The 24285-nt window shown below is 38.9% G+C and overlaps 1 protein-coding gene across 1 annotated transcript; it reads right to left on the reverse strand.

The window, feature by feature from the left end:
* Positions 1-141: 141 nt before the first annotated feature.
* rab10 (RAB10, member RAS oncogene family) lies at positions 142-20927 on the reverse strand. Its single transcript, XM_061707474.1, has 6 exons — positions 20260-20927; positions 11706-11766; positions 9015-9153; positions 4737-4826; positions 4165-4266; positions 142-1814 (listed from the first exon to the last, which is right to left on the reverse strand). The coding sequence occupies exons 1-6, from the start codon at positions 20384-20386 to the stop codon at positions 1728-1730; spliced, it is 606 nt and encodes a 201-aa protein (XP_061563458.1). The 5' UTR covers positions 20387-20927; the 3' UTR covers positions 142-1727.
* Between the last annotated feature and the right edge of the window lie 3358 nt (positions 20928-24285).

Below are 24285 nucleotides of genomic sequence, written 5' to 3' on the forward strand. Positions count from 1 at the left end.
GTCACTGGGTGAACAAATCTAAATCATGCCATCTCTTTGGATCATTTGATAAGGAAGTATTTCAGTCATTTAACTTTATTCCTTTATACAACCATGCGAAGCACTTCAGAAATCTTCTTTTAATCTCCTTAAACACCGGAGGCAGACACACAGGTGTGTATTGTTGTACATTTCAGGTTCATGACAAGTCATGGTCTAAGCTGTTGAAAGCTGCAACCTGTCTTTTTAATATGGTGCATTATTAATACTCTTTGTAGCACATCAAAATGTCCCCACCTGAAAGAAAGAAAAAGAAAAAAAAAAGTCCAATATGCAAGCCAGGCCAACTGGGACCAGTCTGACCAGAAAACAGCCAAACAAGCGAGAAGTCAAAAGGCTATTTAATACATCAGCTCCACAAGATGTTTAGTAAATACTTGAAAAAAGATTTTTTGCCTAATCAAGTGTGACCACCTTCCTAGGATGGTCACAAAACGGACTAATGTGGACCACTAGTCTAGTTTAGTCTTTATGTCCAAAGAAGAAGTTAACAGGATCAACATCAGCATCACTTTTAAGGTTTTTCTTGTATTCTCGGTAACCTCTTAAAGTCAAAAGTTCCCAGATCTTCAGGGACGCGCTGATGGAAATCCAAAGAAAACAAAGGGTGGGGGGGAACAATCATTTAGACATAAAATTACACACTGCACATGACTGAAGACAAACAAGTTAACTTAAACAAGCTTTTTCTTTTAATGGATCTGCAAAACTGTTTGAATTTCCAAAGAGAACTTCTGTACCTCCCGCCCACAGTAACCCCGAGGCAAACGTTACACAATGGTACAGAAACGTTTCCATCCCAAAGAAATCTGCATGCAGGAAAGAACGAGAGAAAAAAAAAAAAAAAAAAATCAACCCAAATAGGGGAAAGAAAAAAAACCTCAAAAAACTGGGAGAAAAAAAAAGGTCAAATAAACCATACAGACAAAAATAAAACATCAATAAACAGATCATACTGTATAATGCCGTTCTCTTGGCTGAAGAAGAAATTCAAACACTTTAGCTTCAGTTCAGCTTCTTTGTGATGACCCTGAACCACAAAATATTAAACTGTAATTTCATTGGGTGGATGTGGCTCCACCCACCACACAGCCCCACCCCTGTCTTCCTTATAAGGCACAGGACAAAATAAACCCCCACATACAAAAGGAGCTAGCCACGCCTCCGTCACTTCGTAACAAATTGTAATGACCAAATACAGTTAGACAACACAAACCTTACTAAGTGTACAAAATCTTTATCCTACATTTGTCTTTTTTGATTTTTCTCACCACTTGAAATCCCTCTGACTGAAAGTGAGTGCTGTGCGTGGGTGGGTGGGGTTGGTTGGCAAAAGGGGAGGGGGGGGGGGTCCAACCATGTGAGTTCAGGCAAAGGTAATATTAAAAATATGAGCTTGTGTTCACACTTTTTTTTCTTAACTTTTAAAACAAATGACAAGAAACGTGACTGGATTTCTCTTTTTATCAGAAATAAAAATGATCATCAGATGCAGGGTGGAGGAATATGGTGGCGTGGAGGGGGTTAGATGAGTGGTTTACGGTTTTATTCTGATAAAGAGAGTGTCAGTGTGCAAGAAAACTCATGAGACAGGTTAGAGGGCGAGAGAGTTAGTTAGCTGTTAAAGAGAGAAGGTGTGTGTGAGAGTGTGTGTCCGTGTGCGTTAGTGTGGCCGACGCAGGAGCTGTTCAACTGCAGCACTTGCTCTTCCAGCCTGTGACGCCGCTTCCACTGCTGATGTCGACATTTTCACTGTTGGGCTCTTTTACAGGCGTCTGTCACAAAACACAGACACGACAGCGGCAAAAAAAAAGAAGAAAAAAGTTATTTGAAATGTTATTTTCAGAGACAATATGCAAATAAGGACAGACTGATGAATTGGTACTGATAGTGAATCACTGAAACCCAGCTGCCGCCTCAGGGATGGATAAACAAGGAAAGTACCAAACACTAAAAGATAGCACTACTGGCCTCAATGTTCTTAATCGTATATTTGGATGCAGAGTTTTCCGGCCCTCCTCATCGCAGCAGGGCGCTGCAGCTTCTCAGAGCTTCACCCTGCTACTGGAAGTTTGGACATAACCAAAGTTTGCAGCCCCTCATTAAACAACTTTTGGACAGAGATTTTCCACTCCCTATCAAAGATAGTGGGGCAGAGAGTGGAACCTACTCCTTTAGGAGCCTTGTTTGGGGTTTTCCCCTCATTGCCCTCTCTTTCCAAATCGGAGAGGGATGTTTTGGCTTTTGTTACATTATTGGCTAGGAGGTTGATAGTGATAAGTTGGAAGAGTCCCTCCCCCCCCTCCTACACCCACTGGATAAGGGATATTTTATATAGTCTTAAACTGGAGAAGATCAGATTCTCCCTTAATGGCTCTGCAGACAAATTTTGGAGGGCCTGGGGTCCATTCTTCACGTTTTTACAAAGTCTAGATCCTACTCTAGTGGCGGACAGGTGAGGTCCGGTGGAATAGTGGCTTTATAAACTTGTGCTAGGGGTGGGGCGCTGCGGCACGGGTCACAGTAAATCTTATAGGCAATGCTTCTGGACTGATGTTTTATGTTTGTTTGATGTTTGCTTTTGTATTTGTTATTACAATTATTTTTTAATGTGGCATACAGTATGTCCTACATGTTATGTTATGTTTTTGTCTCCGATGATGTTTTTTTTGTTTTGTTTTTTATTTTTGGGGTGAAAAAGAAAATGCAGTCTTTTCTTTTATAAGGTTTCTATTTACTGGGTTGTACTGGAAGTTTACATGTAACTACAAAACTACCTCTGCTTTGTATACTTCTGTGAAAATCCAATAAACAAATGTTTAAAAAAAAAAAAAAAAAAGTTTGCAGTAGGATGAAGCAACATCCTCTCCCCCTGCAGACTGAGATCACTGTGATTGATCTGCAGGCCCTAATGGTTTATTTTAGCCACTTTACATTTCCAGCTTTAAAACTGTTTATATAGCATGGAAACTGCTTCCAGGTTTTACGTTGTTTTAAACTGCTGTCACTGTCATGACATTCAATCATGTTGCTAACTGTGAGAAATCCTTGGACACGTCATAGGCGGCCTGTTAATTTGCCTTTTACTATTTCATCAAATGTTAGTTGCGCTGGTTAAAAAGTGAAAGACTAAATCCCTGGCCTTTCTAGGCCATTAGTGCCAGCTGCATGAATGACCTTCTGACATGCAGCACAACGGTTGGCAATAATAAAAATACCACATAATCATTACGGTGCGGAGACAGAAACAAACAGCAGCCTACTCTGTTATGGCGCTTTTCCACTAGTACCTTCTCAGCGCGACTTGACTCGCCTCGCCCCGGTTTTGTGCTTTTACACTAGGGGTGGAGGCGGGTGGAGGCGAGCCGAGTAGATACTTTTTCTGTATCTATTCTGCCGAGCTTCTAAGCGGCTGAGTCGCCCTTGGATCTGACGTCATCACAATACAGGCCACCGATTGGTCGGGGGGCCGTCAGACGTTTGAGTCAGGAAGTGGGAATCAGCACGGGAACGGCTCGCGGAGATTTTATTCAACAGGCAATGGCAGCGCAAACGTCTGTTTGGAGATCCAACTCTGAGGTGCAGATGTTCATAAACCTGGTGGCTGAGGAGAGAATTAAAAAAGGGATGTAGACGGGCGATAAGGAACGACCAGATCTACCAGGAGCTCTGTCACTTCATAGCTGCTCACGGCTCCAGCTGACTTTTCAGCAGCGCCGACACAAACTAAAAAAAAAAAGCGTCGCCGCTTGAAGTTCCTCTCACTCATTTTTTAACTTGATATCGAACACAAGCCACAGACCCAGCAGCACATCTATCATCTCCTCCAGGTTCTACATCTTTAGTGTTGTTGTCTTCTTCGTTTAGATACACAATCAAATACGTCACAGCAGCTTCGCTCCAACCTCCTACTTCTCATCTGGGTGTCTAAAAACAAACGACAAGGCGAGTGGAGGCGAGACGAGTCGAGTCGCGCTGTGTAGGTACTAGTATAAAAGCGTCATTATTCAACTGTCAATTACATCTCTCTGTAAAACATTTTACTGAGATTCAAAGCCAGCCAGCACCAGCTATAATAGAAGTTAAACACATTTGTAGGTTCTGTAAAAGAAAAAGTATACACACCTTTCTGAGTATGTCTTCTGCTAACGTGAGGAAAGCCTTCTCGATGTTGATGTTGGCCTTAGCACTCGTCTCAAAAAACCTAATGCCATGCTCCCTTGCAATCTGCAGAGGAAAAAAAAAGAAAAAGAATAAGCACAAGCTGGAACCCGTGGATGTGTTCTGAAGAAGATCCAGTCCAAAATTAAAGTTGCTGATCCCTTGTGCAGGACAGAGATCAGGTGTCACACTATTCTAGTTGGGCGGGTATGTATTTGAGTAAGCAGATCTGTATCTGATGCTGCTTCGTCTGCAAGTCGTCACTAAGAGTTTAACTCTCTACTTTGAACAACAATCTATGTTCAAATAAAATTACTTCAAGGGGATGCAGCAATTACAGAGAAACGTCCTTTCTAAGGGGAAAACAGCAAATGTTGCCATTTCTTTTAATACAAGATTAAATATTAACTGTGGGCCAAACATTGTCAAAAGTTTCCAAATCACATCATCTGTCAGTTACAGACATCAGAAATTTACTGAAATACAACCCGTTTGTACATTTTCCCCATTTACCAAATGCAGCTGGACCGTCTCACCTGCTCTCCCTTGGCTTTTGGTACAACCCTCTTGTCCTCCATGTCACACTTGTTGCCTAGCAGCATTCTCTCAACGTCCTCATTTGCATGCTGAAAAACAATAAACATTTTTTTTAAAGATTGTCAGTAGGGCTGGGGGATATGAACCAAAAGTCATATCTCAATATTTTCTAGCTAAATGGCGATACTCGATATATATCGATATTTTTTCTGTGCCATAATTGGGGTTTCCCCCAAAGCATTATAGCATAGCATCTCTGTTAGCTTCATTTTTTTCTGAGGTAAACCCTTAAAAAAACAGTCAGTTTTAATACAAAGCCTCGTGCCGAATGTCACACAGGTACATTTAGAGGTCTGCACAATATCAAAATGTATAAAACACATGAAATAAAAATAAACTGCCTGCATATATAGAATAAAAATGCTTCTTGAATAAAATAAAACAAATATCCCTTTCCTGCATAACAATTAGATTAAAATACACTGTGCAATTAATACAATGTAGACAGTAACAGGCAGACTTTTCCACTGAGGTTGACAGTTGTGCAAATAACATAACATTTGTGCAAATCTCAAATAAAACATGCAAGTCAATTTGTCACAATAAGCGATATCAAAACCATATTTTTTTTTTTAATCGATATAAACGATATTGTCTCGTACCATATCGCGTTTGAAAATATATCGATATATCGCCCAGCCCTAATTGTCAGATTATTTCGTCATGTACACAACATTCTAAATTAGTCCTCGTCGGTAATATGAGACGGACTTTAATCTGTACTGTTGCACTGGAGCAGAGATTGTTCAGGATGTACCCCCACTTTTCACCCCTGGGAGAAGCGTCAGCAGACCAACACCCCAAACGGGTGTGAATAATGGATGGAGGAGCTGCACTTATTGGTGACAAACGACTTTAGCTAACAGTTATTCTGGACCTGGTCCAATAAAGCCCGGTTGTGATTAGCATGCACGCCAAAGCTGTGAATCTATGCCGTCAGCTCCATGCAACCCTTTTCCATAGAAGGTTCAGCTGCAAACAGCACAATTCTGAGTTATATTTGCACTTCAAAATCCTGTTCAAATACAATTTCAACGGACAACAAAACAAATATTTTCAAAAAGATTTGTATTTAACTTCAAACAGGACATTAAACTTATACAAATACATTTTGTTGCGCAAAACTTTTAGCATGTTGACGTACCCACAGGTGTTGTGAAAACAATTACCGGTAGTTTAAAGCCAGAAACAGCCGATGAACCAATCAGAAACCAATAAGATCTGACTAACGTACAAATACTCGTCCCCCAAATAACTAATAAATTAATTTAACAAAAGCTGTTTAAGCTTTTTCACTTTTACACATGTAAAACCTGAAACAATTGCAAACAAGTGGTCCCAAACAACAAGACAAGAATTTCTGCATCAGGTTTCCATGAAGTCAGCGACAAGCTCTCAAGGACAAAGGTTCGGAGGACAAGGACAAGTTTTCTGCAGGAAATTCATTGTGTTTCCTTTCCTCTAGGAGCGAGGGTGAAAAAAACGACCAGAAATCTTTCAGCCCAAGGTGGTGGCAACCAATTTTACTGGATGGATAGTGATTATATCACAGTATTTGTGCTTTGATCTTAAACACTATGTGATCACAGGATGTTCAGCCATCTCATACACTAATCTAGTGTTTGTGTTCCTGATATAAAGTAAAACAGCAGTAAATACTGATTAGCCTCAACATTAAAACCACTGACAAGTGAAAAACTCTTGTTTTGTGACAATGCAGTTTTCTACTGAAAAATAAAAATGCATCCTGGCATTCATGTGCGCTTTAACGTTGACACTTGTCACCAACCTAACATTTTGCAGAACAGTCAAACACCTCCAGCAGTAAAGTACTACCCTACAGGAGCAGCGTCCCACCTGCAGGACAGCATTAGTCCCATAAAGACCGCTTAGGAAGAGCTCAAACTAAATTATAAAAAACCCTTCCCAGGCATGAAATATGCATGGGTTCAGTCTGCAACTGTGATAGAATTTGCTCATTCAAACAATGATCACTTGTCTACTAAGGTTCCTCACACGTCCCGTCAGAGATGGATGTTATAATGATGGAGCAAGAGGACGCACGAAATCTGCCATTTGTACCGGACATGACAGTAAATCAAGGGATGTTTAACAAAAAGGTTCTCTCACAACAGCCATATTATAATAACAATTCAAATTAGTCTGCCAAGTGTGCAGTGATTGGGAAACCATAATTTGTATCAACTTGGACGACAGTCTCCACTAAGACATTTATCAGATGAGCAGCTGCAGTCATTTGGCCATAAAAATTCATATCAGGGTAAAAAGCTTGCTGCACCGAGTTTGGTTCAGATGCTGAGAACAAGTTGATGTTGCAGCTGATTATCAGTGTGGAAACTTGAGAGCCTGAATAAAAAAACACACCGCCAGATTTGCAGACTTATTATGTTCTGAAGGTAACACGCAGAGATTACTAGATCAGAAGGTGTCGAGTTGATGCGACAAAATGTCACAGAACACCAGAGGGAGTCTTCAGACAAGACAACAGGCCTTGCAGTTACCGCTGCATATTTATAAGAAACTTTAGAGTCCTAGGTGTTCAACTGACCTCATAATAGGGCTGGGCGATATATCCAGTATACTCGATGTATCTCGGCTTCTACTCTGTGTGATGTACAAATGACTATATCGTGAATATTCGAGTATACATTGTCACGCATTTGCTTTTAGCCGCGGGCATTAAATTACAGGCTTTTCTCACTCTCTCGTCTCTCCTTCTCAGAGACATAAAACAAGCGCACCTAGTTACATACGTCAGTCACGTGCGTGCATCATCATACGCCCCCCGCCCAGCAGCTGGTGTCGGCGCTGCTGTCCGGTCCGCCGGTGAGTTCCACCTAACTTTCCCAAACTCGGCCTGTTTGCGCCGTGAGTTCATCCACGCGACGGACTCTTTCAAAGCAAACTGGGACGGTTTAGTAAAGACGGGAGGGGATGTTTTCTCCTCGCACGCGCTGATGCAGCTCCAACTATTATGGCGCACAGTGCGACACGCGTCCGCGCGCAGCCAGAACCGTTCTCTTCCAGAGCTGAGAAACATCACAGAGTGTTTAAATGTGCTTAAATGTGGCCACATGAAATCAATCACTATCATCGAAACAAAGTCAAACAAGACTATGTTATGTCATATTTCTATAAGTAAGTGAAAGTGATGCAAAGTAAAGGAGGAGAGGATGAAACATTGCAGTCCCTACACCTACAATAGTCTTCATATAAAAGGTGCTCTAAAGGCCCCTCCTGCTCAGAGCAGCTCATCCTGGTAAAACCAGGTAAAACCAGGACCAGAACATGTTCTTACCAGATGTTCTTCAGACGGGGAGTCAGAGATGCAACGTGCACTTTCTATTTTGAAATGACACTTTTTATGTTTGTGCCCCTCACTGCTTTGTAACTGTTTAATAAATACAGTTTTGGTAAATTTGACTTATTCACCCTTTTTGCATGAAAGTTTAAAATTAGCATATATTCATGTAGTATGAACAAGAATGTTTTAATGTAGACATATAGAATTATCATACTGGTGTGATTGTAGCATCAAAGTGTTAATTCAAGGCTAAGGCAAAATATCGATATATATATATATATATATATATATATCGTGTCATGGCCTAAAAATATCGAGATATTAATAAAAGGCCATATCGCCCAGCCTTACTTCATAACGCTCCAGATTGGAGTTTAATGGGATCTGATGACGATCCCAACCTCCAGAGTTATATGAATATATTGCTTAAGACCCAATACCAACCTCGTGGACCCACTCGGATTGTTTGTGAGTTAGCTCTGATTGATCAGTGCTCTTTTAACTGCATAAGAAAGACCTACACTAACAGCATATGCACAAGGCAAACTGGGAAAACTAAATTAGCAGAGGGTGTAGCACAACAACTATCCAGACAAATTAAAATATGCAAAACAAACTAAAATATAACAGTATTATGGCTGCATCAAAGATTGGCACAATTACTCTAATCGGATGATGACCTTTTATGCGTTGAGTGTAGTAGCTATTGTTCCAGCTTTACAATAACGTGAAAGTTTGAAAGAGCCGAGCCAGATCTGTTGCATCTGGAGAACAGATGAGTGAATTATTGTTTCAGTACAGATGCAAACATCTGGCTCAAGCAATTCCCTCAAACTCCTAAACCAAGTTCATGCACACAGTTACAACAGTCGTATTACATGTGGTATTTTACCTCATCAATGTTGCGGAGCCATTTGCTGATGTTTTCAAAGCTCTTGGTGTTGGTGATGTCGTAGACCAGCATGATGCCCATGGCTCCTCTGTAGTAGGAGGTGGTAATGGTGTGGAACCGTTCCTGGCCGGCTGTGTCCCTGCAAACAAAGGATGTTTTATTTCTATGTACCAACTTTAACTTGGGTTGATTGCGGCCACCAACTCAAACAATAACTGGAGCACTGGCAAAAGTCCCCACATCACTGCTGCTGCAACAGACCATGAACTGTCCCAAACCTTTGACATGTGTCATTTTTACTTCCACATTTTTAAAGTCTGACCTGGTATTAAGACTGTGGTCAGTTGAGTTAAGTATGAGTGAAGTACTTATGTCACACCCAGCCAGAGGTTAAAAAGACATCTGAACATTTTTAACCTCTATCAATTAGAATGTGTGGGGAAGAAAACTGAACAGAAAATGGAAAGAACTTCTAACTTACTGTTAATTTGATCCTCATAAATAACAGACTACTTCTAGCCAGAGGTTAATGACCACGGTTCACTGATTATTTAGCAGGCCAGAAAGATCCCCAGATCCTGATCTTTTAATTTGAAGATGCTAGCCTGTCATACTACTACTACTACTACTACTACTCCACGACAAGTGGCAGCAGCTATGTTAAATCTTCTGCCTCTCAAGGGGGTATACGAAGATGGGCCAGTCACTATCTATGAACTTCAACTGATAGTATGCCAAAACATTTCTGTTACATTTAAAAAAATAAAATTAATTTAAAAGAAAAAGGAAATATACGTTTCTTTTCAAAATAAAACCAACTTAAACTACACTGCAGGACCTTCAAATAACTGGTATTCCAGGTTACTACATAGGACATTCCTGTAAAATACATCATGTCCAACTGTAAATAATATCTACTATATCTCACTTTATTCATCGAGACAAGGCTTCTGCTCTTTTCATTGTTGATGTTCAATCAGCAGCACACAGAAGCCAACATTTCTAAACAAATCAGAGAATGGCTCATTTTTATGAAGACTAGGCTGATTCCTAGTGACTACCTTTCTATGGTTGGAAAGATGAATTGTTAATATGTTAAAGTTACTTTTAAGTGACTGAGTTGACTAGTTTGATCATAGAAAGCAGCTAAATTGAACTTCATGCTTCCAAGTTAACCTTCCCTGCCACATGTGAAACATCCGGCCACTCATGAATGTAAATCTGGCGCAGAATTGAAATTATGTGCTTAAGATCCGGATAAATGGTCAACAAAACTAGTTGAATCTGGAGGACTACCATAATGATGAATCTTCACCAGTTAATCAGAAGCCGGAGATTTTCTTGTGGTGAGGGGAAATCAAAGCATTCAGCCTCAAAAGCTTACATCTTTTGTTGTAATGTGTTGTTTGCTTTGACAATTTTTTCTTAGGTGTCAAGTATATACTAAAAGGTCAAGTCACTTAAGGCCAGAATGACCTAAATAATTTTCTTAAGGTTCAATGGACGGTGTTGTTCTGCAATTATTTAGAGCTAATCCCTCTTGGAGGGGTTGCTACAGCAGATCATAGTCCACACATCTGAGGGTGTTATTTAATGTTGATCTAAATTTAACCTATCCATGTGAGATTCCCATCTATTCATAGACGTTAACACATGAATGCATTCACATCCACAGTAGATTGATCACCGTCCTCACAGGTCTGCACCTCAATTATGACATATTTCTGTCTGGGAAAGCCTCACAAAACTAAAAATACTCAAAAGTCATGCAAACATTTGAGTAAACTGTGACCTGGTGAGCATGACCACGGTCCAACATAATGGTAATACTTAGTGGATGTAATCCAGGCATAATGCGATTGGGACACTGCAACAGAAGCGGGCTGATAGGCAGTGATAAAAGAACTGTAATCTGACGTCTGACCATGACAAAATCACCACTAAACATAAACACAGGATTAATTTCTACAAGTTGCTCTAGCAAATTTAATTGGATTATCTGGTTTCTACTACATGTGCACCCGCCAAATTACCTTACATACCAGTCCCTCAAAGCCTTGCAAGGGTTCATATTAGAATATATACTGACAACCATATATAAACAAGTACTACAAATTAAGATGTAAAAGCTTATCAAAAATATTTCTTTAAAATCGAGTCAACTGTGTTGCATTGGTTTAAAAGGGTATTAACATGAGCGTGACCATGTCACACTATTTTACATTAACCTTTTATTATCATTCTGGCAGTGAAAAAGTTTTTCACATATGAAGGTTTGAACATCTTATAAATGAAAACAAGCATCAATTGCAAGTCTACATGGAACCAAAGTTTAACATTCAAGTAATTTAATGTTTTTGCTCTGGTCTTTATAAACAGGCTGTTTAACTGTCAGTTCCAGCTGTTTGTTACGACAATGATAACCCTCAGCAGAACTCCTGATGGACTGATGATCATTTCCTGTCCTTGTATACTTCAGTGCTTGAGGGAGATACGTCAAACAGATGTTTCACTATGACATAACCAGATAGAAACTGGAAACACCTAACTAAATTCTCAAAAGCCCCCCTTTTTTTTGTTTTGCTGTTGTTTTTTGAGGTTTTCAGGGATTTTTGTGGAGTTTTTTGGGGAGTGGAGGGTGGACAATGCTCACTTCTGCTCACACAAACAAAAGAGGCACATAAAACTCACCAAATCTGTAGTTTGATCTTTTTTCCTTGCAATTCAACAGTTTTGATCTTGAAGTCTATTCCTGTAAAGAAAAAAAAGTGCATGATCAGAACAAACAAAAATCCCCAAAGATGTATGCAAATACCAAAATGAAAGAGCTGAATAGACCAGTTCACAAATAAGAACTTCTGCAGCTTAATTGAGCCATTTAAACTCCATAAGTAAAATGTCAACAAGAGTCAGACACGGGCAAAGAAGCACATTTACAAGGGGGGAAATGGAAAATGAGTGGCAAGTATTTCCATCAGAGACAATAACATTATCTCTTCCTGATTCTGCAGCGTCACGGCCAGGCCTTGAGCCTTTCAGCAGATTGTGGGATCAGCAAGTGGCCAACAATGGGCATACGCAAACCAGCCAATAAAAAGACATTGTGACATCGAGTTAAGGGATGTGTGGGGGAAGTGTAACCAAATCTGCGCTGAAAAACTGGTGGATATTTCAGCAATATCTGATGTTGAAGCCTTAGGAGTTAGTTTGTTCTTGTTTGGTTTTTTGTTTGGTTTTTTTAATCAGAGCAAATTTATCAACAAATTAAGTGGCGAGCAATAAGATTATGACTTATAGACTCATTGTTGCAGATACACAGATGCTAATTGCACTGATGTTTGCTTTAATGAAGGAGGCTGGCAGCTTTCAATGTTTTTTTAACTGTTACTTTATGCTTACAAATAAAATTGCAATCATTAAAGGCTAATTGAAATAAAGTATTTTCAAACAAGCTAATGATTCTGACAAACACCTCAAGTGGTCCACATACTTACTAAACACCTAAAAATACACAAAGAATGCAAAACTATAATTTGTCAAAATAATGTAAACCTACAAAACAACCACACCCATAAAAGAATGAGAACAAATGTCCAATATTTGTTAATGTCACCTTTTCATCTGGAGGGTGACCATTAGAGGAGAGTTTATGTCCTCACCTTAAGTTTTTGAAACTTACAGCAGGCTGCTCTTAGGACGGGCTGCAGTCAGATATGCAGCCGGTCCTAAGAGGATTTGCTGTTTCTGGTTTAAATTTCTGGAAATTTGATGCGCTGTTCAGACAAAATTTGTTGCCAATACATAATCTTTGGCCTTGGGAAATTACAGCTGTGATCTAGCGTTTATCACTGGTATTCTGCACATGTAACACCGAGGTCTGAATTGGACACAACTGTGGTCAGTTTGAAAGATGCCAAAAACAGCTGTGTTTTGGGTGGAACTGGGCTACAGAATAATGAAGAAAGCAGCTGCCAGAGTGTGACTCACTAAATATTATGCACACCCCGTGAAGAAAAGAGCGATGTTGTGGGATAAGACAAAGGGGAAAAAAATAGGAACTAAAACAGGGGATGAAGTTTCAGTAAAAGAGTAAGTAAGCAAAATTGTATTCATATAGCACCTTTCAAGATTAAAAAAAGCAATAAAACATTTAATATATAAACAAATTCAAACTAAACAAAATCCAAGTTTAAAATTTAATTTTTAACTACTTTTTAAAAAGATCACAGCATCAAGGGGTTCCAGTAACAAAGAGTCAGCGCTGTAATGAGTTTCGGTTTCAAAGAAAATGTTTATAATCAGCATTTCAATATAAAAATAGTTAAAAATTAATTTTAATAGAGATGAAAAAAATCCAGTCTGCTGACAATTACAGGTCTTGGAAAGAAAACCCAAATGATCTCAAGTCCAAATCAGGAACTCCAAACTTGACAAAGACTGAAAATCAGAAAAATGTAAGCATGGAAAACTGTAATCAATTCATTTCTATTCTTTACAAAACAGTTTTCAGATGGTGACCCACTCTTCATATCCATTTCCTCCAATAAAGGAAGAGGGAAGGATACTACAGACTGGAAAGTATTATGACAGAGGGGGGCTTTCCTGTGGGGGTATTTTGAGAAGCAGCTGTGCATCTGTGTCTCCAAAGGTATGAGCTCTGGCTCACTGGAAGAACACAGCCCTGCGTCAGGTCTTGCTTCTCGTGTTTCTACTACGTTTTGTTCCCTTCAGGATTTTAGGACAGGTATGTATATTAAAGTTCAATGAGGAGGCTTTCTACATATAGAGGGTAGTCTATAGATAAAGGTTTACTGTCATCTCTGGTAAATGATTATTCATAAGACAATTGTGGATAAGAAGCTTGTGTCACAGGTTTCCAAACTTATCCTGCATACGTTAACTGGGAATAACTTTTCCACCCTTCACCTGCATCCCTAATACAGACTTTGAGTAGTCTGTAAAATCATGTCCAACCAATTTTCCCACTTGTTTCTCTCCGTAACTTAAAAACTAATTATTAAATGTTTTATTGTATCACCTTGTCTGTTGCTGTTAATGCACAATCCTGTCAAAACCTTTTCATGCCATTGTTGTCATTTTTCATCTTGCAAAAGGCTTCTTGTGAAAATCAGACCTATTTTGAATTTACTCCATTAGCACTTTTCTAACTTATTTATTTTTTCACACTATCCTTTGAAGTATTTAGCAATACAACAACAAATTAAGTTAAAATTCATATAATGACACCCACTGATAAAGAAAAAAAATCCATTAAGCTACCACATAAAAGTCAAATAAAGTAAGAAAAAAAAATTATTTTACTCCAAATATACTCGGGGTTTTACAGCTTACCACATGGCATGATGCTTTGTTTTGAATACAGATGTAAAACAAAGAAGAGAGGAGGGAATCTGATATATGATTGGAGGATCGACGAGGGAATCAGTAAAAAGTTAATCCTGAGGAATGTTTTTGGTTTTGTAACTCTGAAGGTCAATATTGAACTAATATCTCCAGAAATTTAGACAAAAAACTAGACAAACACAGCTGAGCAATCACTAAACTGACAACATCGACAGTGTGGGTAATTTGTGTTAAATCACAGTGGACATACTGATGCTGTTTAGTCCATGTAAAACAAATTCACTGGTTTGCATGGAAACCTGTTGTATTATTTTACTTTTTTTTTTTTTTTTTTAAATCATGAACTTAATAGACCATTTAACCGTTTTCTAGTGATGCACTGATTGTTCGGTAACCGAAATTGTTCGGCCAAAAATGGCAAAAAAAAACACTTTCGGTGTTCGGTGGAATAAGTGGGGAAAAAAACCGAACAATTAATAACGGCGTTGTAAAATAAGGAAATAGACTGGCCGCTCCGTCCCGTTGCGCACTACATAAATCGTTGGCCAACCAAAAACTAACCCCATAAGAATTTTACCTAACATTCACCAGGAGGTGGAACCAAAACAACATAATGCTGGGAAATTAAAAAATTTTCATTTTTTTATGTTCAATAAATATTTTCTACCTTGTAATTTTGTAAAAGATTTTTTTCTTTGAAAAGCATGCCTAAATCAAATGTATATGATTTATGCAATAGTGAAAAAATTGGCAAAATAAATGAAAAACTGCTGAAGAACCATGTTCGGTATTGTTCGGTATTCGGCCAAGTGTTTATTATTATTTTCGGTTTCGGTTTCGGCCACAAATTTTCATTTCCGTGCATCACTACTGTTTTCCCATTCATTTTGTATTATGGAGGATATAAATAGGCATTTAAGGGGACCAAAAACTGACAACTGCACTGTAAGACTGTACTTTAATTAGAAAACCTAAATATGAAACTTTAACCTCAGACAATCCAACCATGCAATCTAGCTGTGTATCTAACAATATTATGTCTTTATGGCAAGAATATGTATTTTTTCTCTTTGCCACAATTTGGATTCCTACTGAAAAAGGAAGAATAAAAAGAAGGAAAGATTTGATTAAATTTGTTTAGGACAAATTTGAAATGTGGCTCTGTAGATGCTGGACAAGTTAACCATCTCAGAGTATTGTTATATCTTGACTTGTGCACATATCGGAGTTACACATTGTATATTAATTTTTGCAAATAGCCAACACTGCACCACAAAAGTGAGGGGGTCAAGCTTCCTGTGATAAACTAATAGTGAGCAAACACTTGGACTGATTTGTGCAGAGCCATTATGAAAAGAGAGATCTGGATTACCACCATCTGCCTCACTCTCCCAAGCTCCAAAGTTTTAAAAACTTTGGAACTGACATCGCTTCGTTTAACAGTTGCTCCACTGGAACTATTCATCATATTCAGACTGACTCAATCCCTCCTCTGCTGACGTGCTCACATGCCAACAGATCGGCTGCATCGTTGGCAGAACATGCCCACACCATGAAACCGTAACTTGCAAAACTTAAAAATAACTGCAGCATGCCCTTGTGATTCAACATCAAAGTAGTCTGGTTAAGTTTCAACAAGCTAAACTCACTTTGTCCTGTTTGTGTGAGTCATTTAGCTGGTTGGAGGTCTGTCAATCACCATCCTTGGGGGACAACCTCAGCGTCAGCGAAAACTATTCATTTAGCCATGACTTTTAAACTTAACTGTTTGTGGTTGGCGATTGTTGTAATTCTTCATGCTTGACTGAGAGGCTAATACATTTCTAGAGTTTGACAAACAGAACAAATATCTACTTCTTCTTTACTTTAAACAACATCAAGAGTTTCCCTGTAAAAGTTTCCGCAGCGGGATGTTGCTGCCAACACTTGCTTGCACTGACTCACCAGCTAACTTTACAGGGAAAGCACCACCTGGAAGGCACAAAGGTTACTCTTGGTCTTTGACTGCTGAAGAACCTCATCATATCCTGCCACCCCCCCCCCACATCTAAACAACAACACGGGTCCTTTTTGCTAAAATGGTTGGGATCTGATAGGAAGGTATAAGTTCATCCAGTCCAGTTTTTACATTATGAATAAAAAGTTGGGTTGTACAACTAACATGATTTCAAGTGAAAGAATATCTGAAACATTAAAAAACAAAATAACATGAAAAACTAAACAAAAACAAGAATCTACATGTGACAGCAGGCTGCGAAGCCCTGCAACAGTTTTATGCCTATACCATAACAAATCTAATCTCACTGGATGCCACTGAGAACACTATCGCCTACTATGGCTGTGTGTTATCATCCATACAGTCATGACAAGTTGATGACACACAAGTTACCAAAAAAATGAAAGCTCAGTCCAAGGATCAGGGGCATAATGCCAGAGCACTGCAAACAGAAAGCTACATGTATTTCTGCAATGCATGACTAATGTTTCATTATTACTCAGCACCAGTCTGAAGCAACGTGAGTAAATGGAGCCTCCACTTGGATATAGTCTGACACTATGACTTGTAAGCATAATGTTAATGTGTAAAGAACAGAGAGGGGGAAAAAACGCTAATGACACAACCATGATTGATTGTTTATGGTTCTCAGTGGAGCATCTTAATCAAGTAACCAGGTATAGCATTATATATTGAATAAAGGTTACGTCACTTATTTCTCAGTTGTAAGACAGCATGTTATAAAGATTTTTTTTTTTTTTTCAGAGAGAATTCAAAGTCTCCAGGCATTACCGGATACATTGAGAATGACTTTAAATATATTTGAAAATATGCCAGTAATTCTTGAAAGTACAATTATTTTCAAAATGGAGCAGACCAGCATACAATTTTTTTTTTTTTTTAAGCTCAAAGTGTGTCATTTACTATAAAGGCTGCTTGAGTGCAAACTTGTGCCTGGAACTTAATATGTTATGTTTAAATGCATCAAACACATAATTAGATGACTACAGTGACAATTGTATTGTATAATACCTGTCACACAATACTTTTATATTCAAACATTTTTTCTTTTTTTTTTTCTTTTGTGCATTGGACAGCAGTCTGATCTCACTTGTCACTTAAAACAGAATGCTTTAAGTCATGATTTAAATATTCAAACAAATTAGTCATGTTGCCTGTGTTGTGAAAACAACTGTTGGACACTGAAGACAAAGTACTTGTTTTTGGTTGGCTTTACTCTTTCTGTGGCCAAAATATTTCCATAAAACAGACTTTTTTTCCCTCTCTTTCTTTTGGAAGCCACGTCCCTTATCCTCATTCTCCTTTATTATTAACTCTTTGCGGTACAAACAAAAACTGGATGTCCCTTGTTGTTACGATGTACTGTTTTATTAATAAAAATTTAAAAACAAAATATATATTAGACAAATCTCTCAACTGGTTTAGACACTGAAAACTAGCCAGATTTTCTAAGATGTTCAATAAGACTACAGCCGTAACTGTGCAAAAGAATTTAAGAAGCAAATTTTCACTAAATGGATAGTAATCCCATCAAACAGTGGAAAGGAAAAAAAAAAAAAGTTGTACAGGTGACTTTGCACCTCTGCTGACTTGACATATATTCTCAGTAAGTGATTGCTCCTTTAAGTTTTACTTTCTACTCTGTTACAGTCATTAAATTATATACTGCATTCACTGCAACTTCAAACTTTACACTCAAAGCATGTGATCTCTTGCACGTGTAGGTGATTTCCCTAGATCAGATTAATAATAAACAGTAGCTTTACATCTACAGCTGTGTGTGAATTGTACAGCAGGTTACCTGCAGTTATGATGGTTGACAATTTTTACTTATCTAAACGTTTGTTTTTGTTGTGCAGGCATCTTTTGATAATATATATCATCTAATTTTACTTTTGTTTCACAACTAGTGTTATATTTGTAACAAAGTACTCATGTGTTGAGGCATTCCCAGTTCAAGTCTCACTACTGCTTTTGAGGGCTTCAACTTTGTCAGATATTATTACATCTAATACCTCAGAGGTGTAACATCCCACCAGGGCAAATACAAGTGCATAAAAATACTGATACTGGAAGAAAAGTGGTTTTCCTCTTAAATGGAGGTGCATTTTAGTGTCAGCATCACGGGCCCTGTGGTGCTAGTTAGCCTGTTAGCAACTGGCTCAGCTGATGTGACAGCCGGGTTCATTTACATTTACTCCTCCAAAAATGTTTCAATTCAATTTTATTTATATAGCGTATTATATAAACAATGGCAGGTAAAAACTCCCATAGTGGGAGAAAAGCCTTAAGCCAAACAGTGGCAAGAAAAAACTCCCCTTTAGGAGGGAAGAAACCTTGAGCAGGACCAGGCTCATAAGGGGGGACCCTCCTGCCGAAGGCCATCATAGGGGGGGGCCAGATGGGGCCACTTCAATTCTTGGGGTGGAACCAAAACTAAAAGCCATCATTACAGGATTTTATTATACTGTTGTAGTATACAGGCTTTTTTTAACTTTCTAACTTGTCTGCATATATATTAATGGTTAATACCATGTTGGTAAAAACCTAAGGCATATGTAAGGGATAATACCGGACGAAGTGTACATTAACATAAATATATGGACGACGCGGGGCGTGAACCGTCCTCCGCTTCGCGTCTGACGGTTTGCCTCCGCGAAGTATATTGATGATAATTTACACCTCAAAGGGCATTATGCCGCTTATACCACGGTCACTTACCAAAAAACATAAATATTAAAGTTATTCATACTTTAATGTGTTTTCAGTTTAAATCATTAGTTTTATAACAAGCCACAGCTGAGCGGACTATTTAATTTCTCGTCTGCAGCCGTTCTAACCTGGTAAGTTACAAAGTTTTTTAACGAGCCATAACTCGGTTTCCTTGGTAACGGGAGATATTCTAGTCCGCTCCACTATTTTCTTCTCTCCTCTTCTGCATCCCAGTCGTCAAAATTGTTAAATTCACCAAATAAATTAAAAGAAGTTACAAAAATCACTCAGCAGGGCCCTTGGTAGAGGATGGCAATGCCCAGGACTGTAGCTTAGGTAGGAGCACTGGGTGTTATAATGGGAAACAAAAAAAATCGGGGATAAAAAAATAGTTAAAAAAAAATAAAATAAAAATCACTCATGTCGCGGTCCTGCGGTAGCCGGCTCTTCTTCTCTGAATCTCCGTTGCCACCTGGCAGTTGATCTAGCGCAATGATATTAAAGTTATCAGGCAATTTGACCAAACTTGTTTTCTAGGTGTAGGTTATAAGTGATAACCTATCACTTTTAACCTACACCTGCCAGCCAATCTGAATCAAGTATTCACACATACCGTGGTGTATGTATGTATGTATGTATGTATGTATGTATGTATATATATATATATATATATATATATATATATATATATATATATATATATATATATATATATATATATATATATATATATGTATATATATTTATATTTTATTTTATTATTAGGCTCAGAAATACTTGCCCAAATTTTTTGGTTTGAAACGCATAACTGAGGATAGAATCTATGTGACCGGCAAGTGTTTTTTATTGAGGCCAGTGGGGTGGCCAGCAAATTAGTAGGGGGGGCCGTGGTCACCCCTGCCCCAGACCCCCTGTTCCCCCCCTGGTGGCGCCACTGGTCATTTAGCGTCAATATCAAACTAAAATGGGACTATTTTGACAGATACTAAACTTGCAATCATTGAATAAACATAAAAGTCAGGTAGCAGGATCCCAGCCCTGCACCAGGGCCGGGCCTGGAGACACCCCGGCCTCCTGCAGCTGTCACAGCTCCACAAACACCTGAAACAGCTGGAACACCTGTACAGAACCACCTGGCCGTGGGCTGCTCACCTATGGTGGAGATGAAGGTGGTGTTGAAGGCGTCGTCGGAGAAGCGGAACAGCACGCAGGTCTTCCCCACGCCCGAGTCTCCGATCAGCAGCAACTTGAACAGCAGGTCGTACGTCTTCTTCGCCATTGAAACCCAGTTCGTTTTTCACCAGAGAACCAAAACCCTGACCCAAACCCGAGCAGCGGAGCTACGTGGAGTATCAGCACTTCCTCCCGACCGGTCTCAGCCCGGGGTCTGCTGGTGCTGATTAGCTCTGGCCGGCTACCTGGCCTAATACCACCCGATACAAGCCCCGTGGACGTGGAGAGCAACAGTTCAGATTCCCGACCCAGACCAATGTGTCCCCCCTACAGCATGAGAGGAAAGCGAGCCTGAATAGATCCTCCCGAGTGATTCCTCTTTTCCCCCTTCAGTCGGGACAAAATGGCTTCTCCGTCTGCCCGACTCACTCTTTTCTTCAAACTAAAGGCGAGCTAATTCAAATTCTCCACACGCCGCAGCATCCCAGAGCCCTGTCTGGAGCTCCGCCGAAAAGAGTGAATAATAAAGCGAACATGAAACCGAATCTAAGTCACTGTCTATTTGGAGTTATATTGCTTTTTCTGAGGAGATTTGAACCGAAATACAGACGACCGCCGTCGCCTTCGAATGGGAGCCAGCGCGGCGACACCCTAGAGCCGTGGGCCCGCCTCCTCCCGCCCCCTGTATTAAAGTACACGCCTCTGATTGGTCGGTGGAGCTGTCAATCAAGGTGCTATTGAAATGCGATTGGTTGAACTGGCAAACGTTGGAGGTAAAGGGGCGTTACTCAGCGGGACAAAAAGGGCATGTGTTACTGCGAGAGTTGGTCAGCCATTTTGGCGCAAAGCTCCTTTCGCTTCCCTGTGTGATATGTACGTACCGATCCAATATGGCGGCCAGTTTCATGCGAATCTCCAGCAGCTGGGGTGTGTTTCATTTTTCACGACAAGCAGGCACTTGGTGCTGTGACTATCCCAGCTGTGAGTCAGGCAAAGTGATGTCATAGCACTTCTGTGCTTGTTACGGGCGTTTCCCACATCCTCTGCTCTGTGAACACCACAATAATTAATCCTTCAAAGTCTTTTGATGAATATTCACAGTGAGAGATGATCTGCATGTACACACTAGTGTGTGTGTGTGTGTGTGTGTGTGTGTGTGTGTGTGTGTGTGTGTGTGTGTGTGTGTGTGTGTGTGTGTGTGTGTGTGTGTGTGAGTGTGAGAGAGAGAGAGAGAGGGGGAAAAACTTTCCTACTTCCGCCTGTCAAAGTAGTTTGACTATCAGGCACTCCTTAGGAATGTTGAGTATGCCCTGCTTTCTACTTCCAAGTACAGACTTGACTCAAAGGAAGAAGGACTCAGCGAGAAAAAGACGAAAGCGAAAACAAAGAGCTGAACAAGGCTGAAAAGTCTTTTTACCACTCTTGGAACTCTAAAACTCACTGGGAAACCAAAAAACATATAAAATGCAATGGTAATGCACAGTTGAGACCTTATTGTGCTCCCGAGTGAAAGCCTTGAATACCAAAGTTTAGAACCAGACTGCAATGTTAAACCTATGATAGTTTGGGAGGAAAAAACTGATCATTAAGGCTTTATCATGTGAGAAATCTCAATCTTTCATTTACTGGCAAAATGTCAACCACAAGAACATCTGTATACAAATGGGTTTGTGTGTAGCCGACACAACTGAGGTTACAAGGATTTTCTTTAGATGCCAAAAATATTTAAAAATACTTAAAAGTCTTGCAACATTTTTTGGTGCATAAAAGAAGTGTATTAATGTTATCAAGTCGGCTAAAGTAAGATTCATTAACTTCTAGTGGTGTTTATTGCTGGACTGTTTATACACAGTTGAGCAACACTGATAAATCTTGCATTAGCACCGAAGTCGTTCCAGATGCATTCTTGGATTTTGCTGCAAGGGGCTCCAGGGTTCATCCCACTCTCAAACAGCCAGCCTGCAACTGCTTCTCACATTTCTGCTCTAGTAGCGTTATGGAGAAATGTATTCTTATATGTATGTTCGGCAACAAAACCTTCTCTTTTTAAAGGCGTTTGGTCCCCAAAGGAGAGGTGTGACTTAGCAAAAGCACTTGGTATGCATATAAATGGATACCCCACCTCAAACTTTATGTTTAGCTAAAAGGAAAAAGCTTTCCATTTCTCAACATTTTATTCTTTCTTTAAGCTGAAACAAGTAATGTATTACTGCAAAATATGTCACGCAAAACCAGTACTTAATAAGCAATCTTCAGTTCATTACTTTTTCATCATCTTTATTTTCAAGCTTGACATATCTTTTACTTAAAAACTTTGTTTAATCAAAATATTAGTATTCAAATCCTGTTAGAATATTCCCTATAACAATTATACTTACATCATGAACCTTATACTGTATTTACAATGCTGGAGTGAGGGGTCAATGTGTCATAGAAGGTGAGCTATGGGGATTTACATGACGTACACATTATAGGTAAATTCCCCCTTGTTCTCCATCAAACTTCCCCAAACATTTTCAAGCCTACAAACACATGCAGTTGATTACAGCTTCCTCTGCAAGCTGGTTAAACACGTGGTGATGCATTAAAGAGAACAAAGTCATCTATGTCTGTCAGGTGTCTACAGTCAGACAAACAACATTCATGCCGAATTCCCCATCTGTTTCAGAGAATCACTCAGAACCCTGCCGTTACGTTTGGAAATGCTTCTCTTCATGGCTGAAGTTTTCTGACCTCCATTGGTGACATTCGCAAACTGTAGGTCAAATGGTAAGAAGTGTTTGTACCAGATTTCTCTCACCAGGGGGGGATGTTGCGTCACATTTGGATGAGTTTAGCGGGTACTGTAAGTAAATCTTGTAATGATTAATTTTGTATTTTCCCACTGGTGTCCTCAAATGTGCCTTTTTGAAGGACCAGTTGTGTAATGACTGGAAAATATCCGGGATTCCTCGATTATTTCAAAAGATTAAGCGTGAAAGAGACTTTCAGCATGCCGCTCAGGTTTAGTTGTACTTATAAGTTAATAATTATTTTGCTGCACAAAATGCAAAACAACACTGACCGTGATATAAACTGATTGAATGTCTAACAGGCTGTATAACATGAGTTATTTTACCCCCAGACAGGGTTTTAGTGGATATTTCATGATTTGGCCTATTATCAAGCCAACATTTTTGTCCAGAGGAGACAATCTGCCCGTCACTGCATTCTTGATACAACAAAATTGCAGATTCTCATCACAATAATGTTTAAAGAGATAAGAGTAAGACTGTATCAATCAAAAAGAGATTATACTACTTATGAAAATAAATAACTAAAAGAAAGTTTATAAAAAAGACATAAAAAGCAGCAGATAAAAGTGGTCTAAATGCAGACCATCATATTACATAAAGTGCTAAAATGGATAATAACTTGGTAATTTACTACATTTGGAATGTAAAATGTTTAAAAACACAAGTTATAAAATCCAAATAGAAAAATCTAAATGGCTTTTAGAGTGATTGTTTTTTTATTAGGATAGTGAATGAGTTTTAGGGAGAAATTGTCCAAAACTTTGTTTGCACAACTTTGGTTTTATTTTTATGTATTACTAGCCTGAAGGCTAGAGGTTAAAAGTTACTAATATATAGCCTACTGTATATGTTCAATATTTCAGGCTCTTCTTTGATAGAAACAACTCCATGTTTGTAAAAGTTTTACTTATGGCTCACTTATCTTTTTTTTCACAATAGGTTTATTGTCGTTTTTTAGTTTTTCAAACATACATTTACGCATACATTACATAGACACACATACACTTAGCTTGCACCATTTTCAATTGAAATATAAATAATCATATTGAATTAACCAATCAGGGAGGAAAAATAAAATAAATCAATTAAACAAAAATAAATAAATACAAAATAAATAAATAAAAATATGATATTTTCCACAATATTTAGTTAGTTATTTTCAGGTAAATCTTGCACTTTCATCTGTCATAATGTTCATATATGGTTCCCA

This window comes from Cololabis saira, chromosome 18 (assembly GCF_033807715.1).
Source record: "Cololabis saira isolate AMF1-May2022 chromosome 18, fColSai1.1, whole genome shotgun sequence".
Lineage (NCBI taxonomy): Eukaryota > Metazoa > Chordata > Actinopteri > Beloniformes > Belonidae > Cololabis > Cololabis saira.

Coding starts and splice junctions, on each gene's coding strand:
- rab10 (XM_061707474.1), bottom strand. CDS start 20,386: ATGGCGAAGAAGACGTACGACCTGCTGTTCAAGTTGCTGCTGATCGGA. Junction 11,767..20,259: donor CACCTTCATCTCCACCATAG/GTGAGCAGCCCA, acceptor TTTTCTTTACAG/GAATAGACTTCAAGATCAAA. Junction 1,815..4,164: donor CAGAAGACATACTCAGAAAG/GTGTGTATACTT, acceptor GTTTTGTGACAG/ACGCCTGTAAAAGAGCCCAA.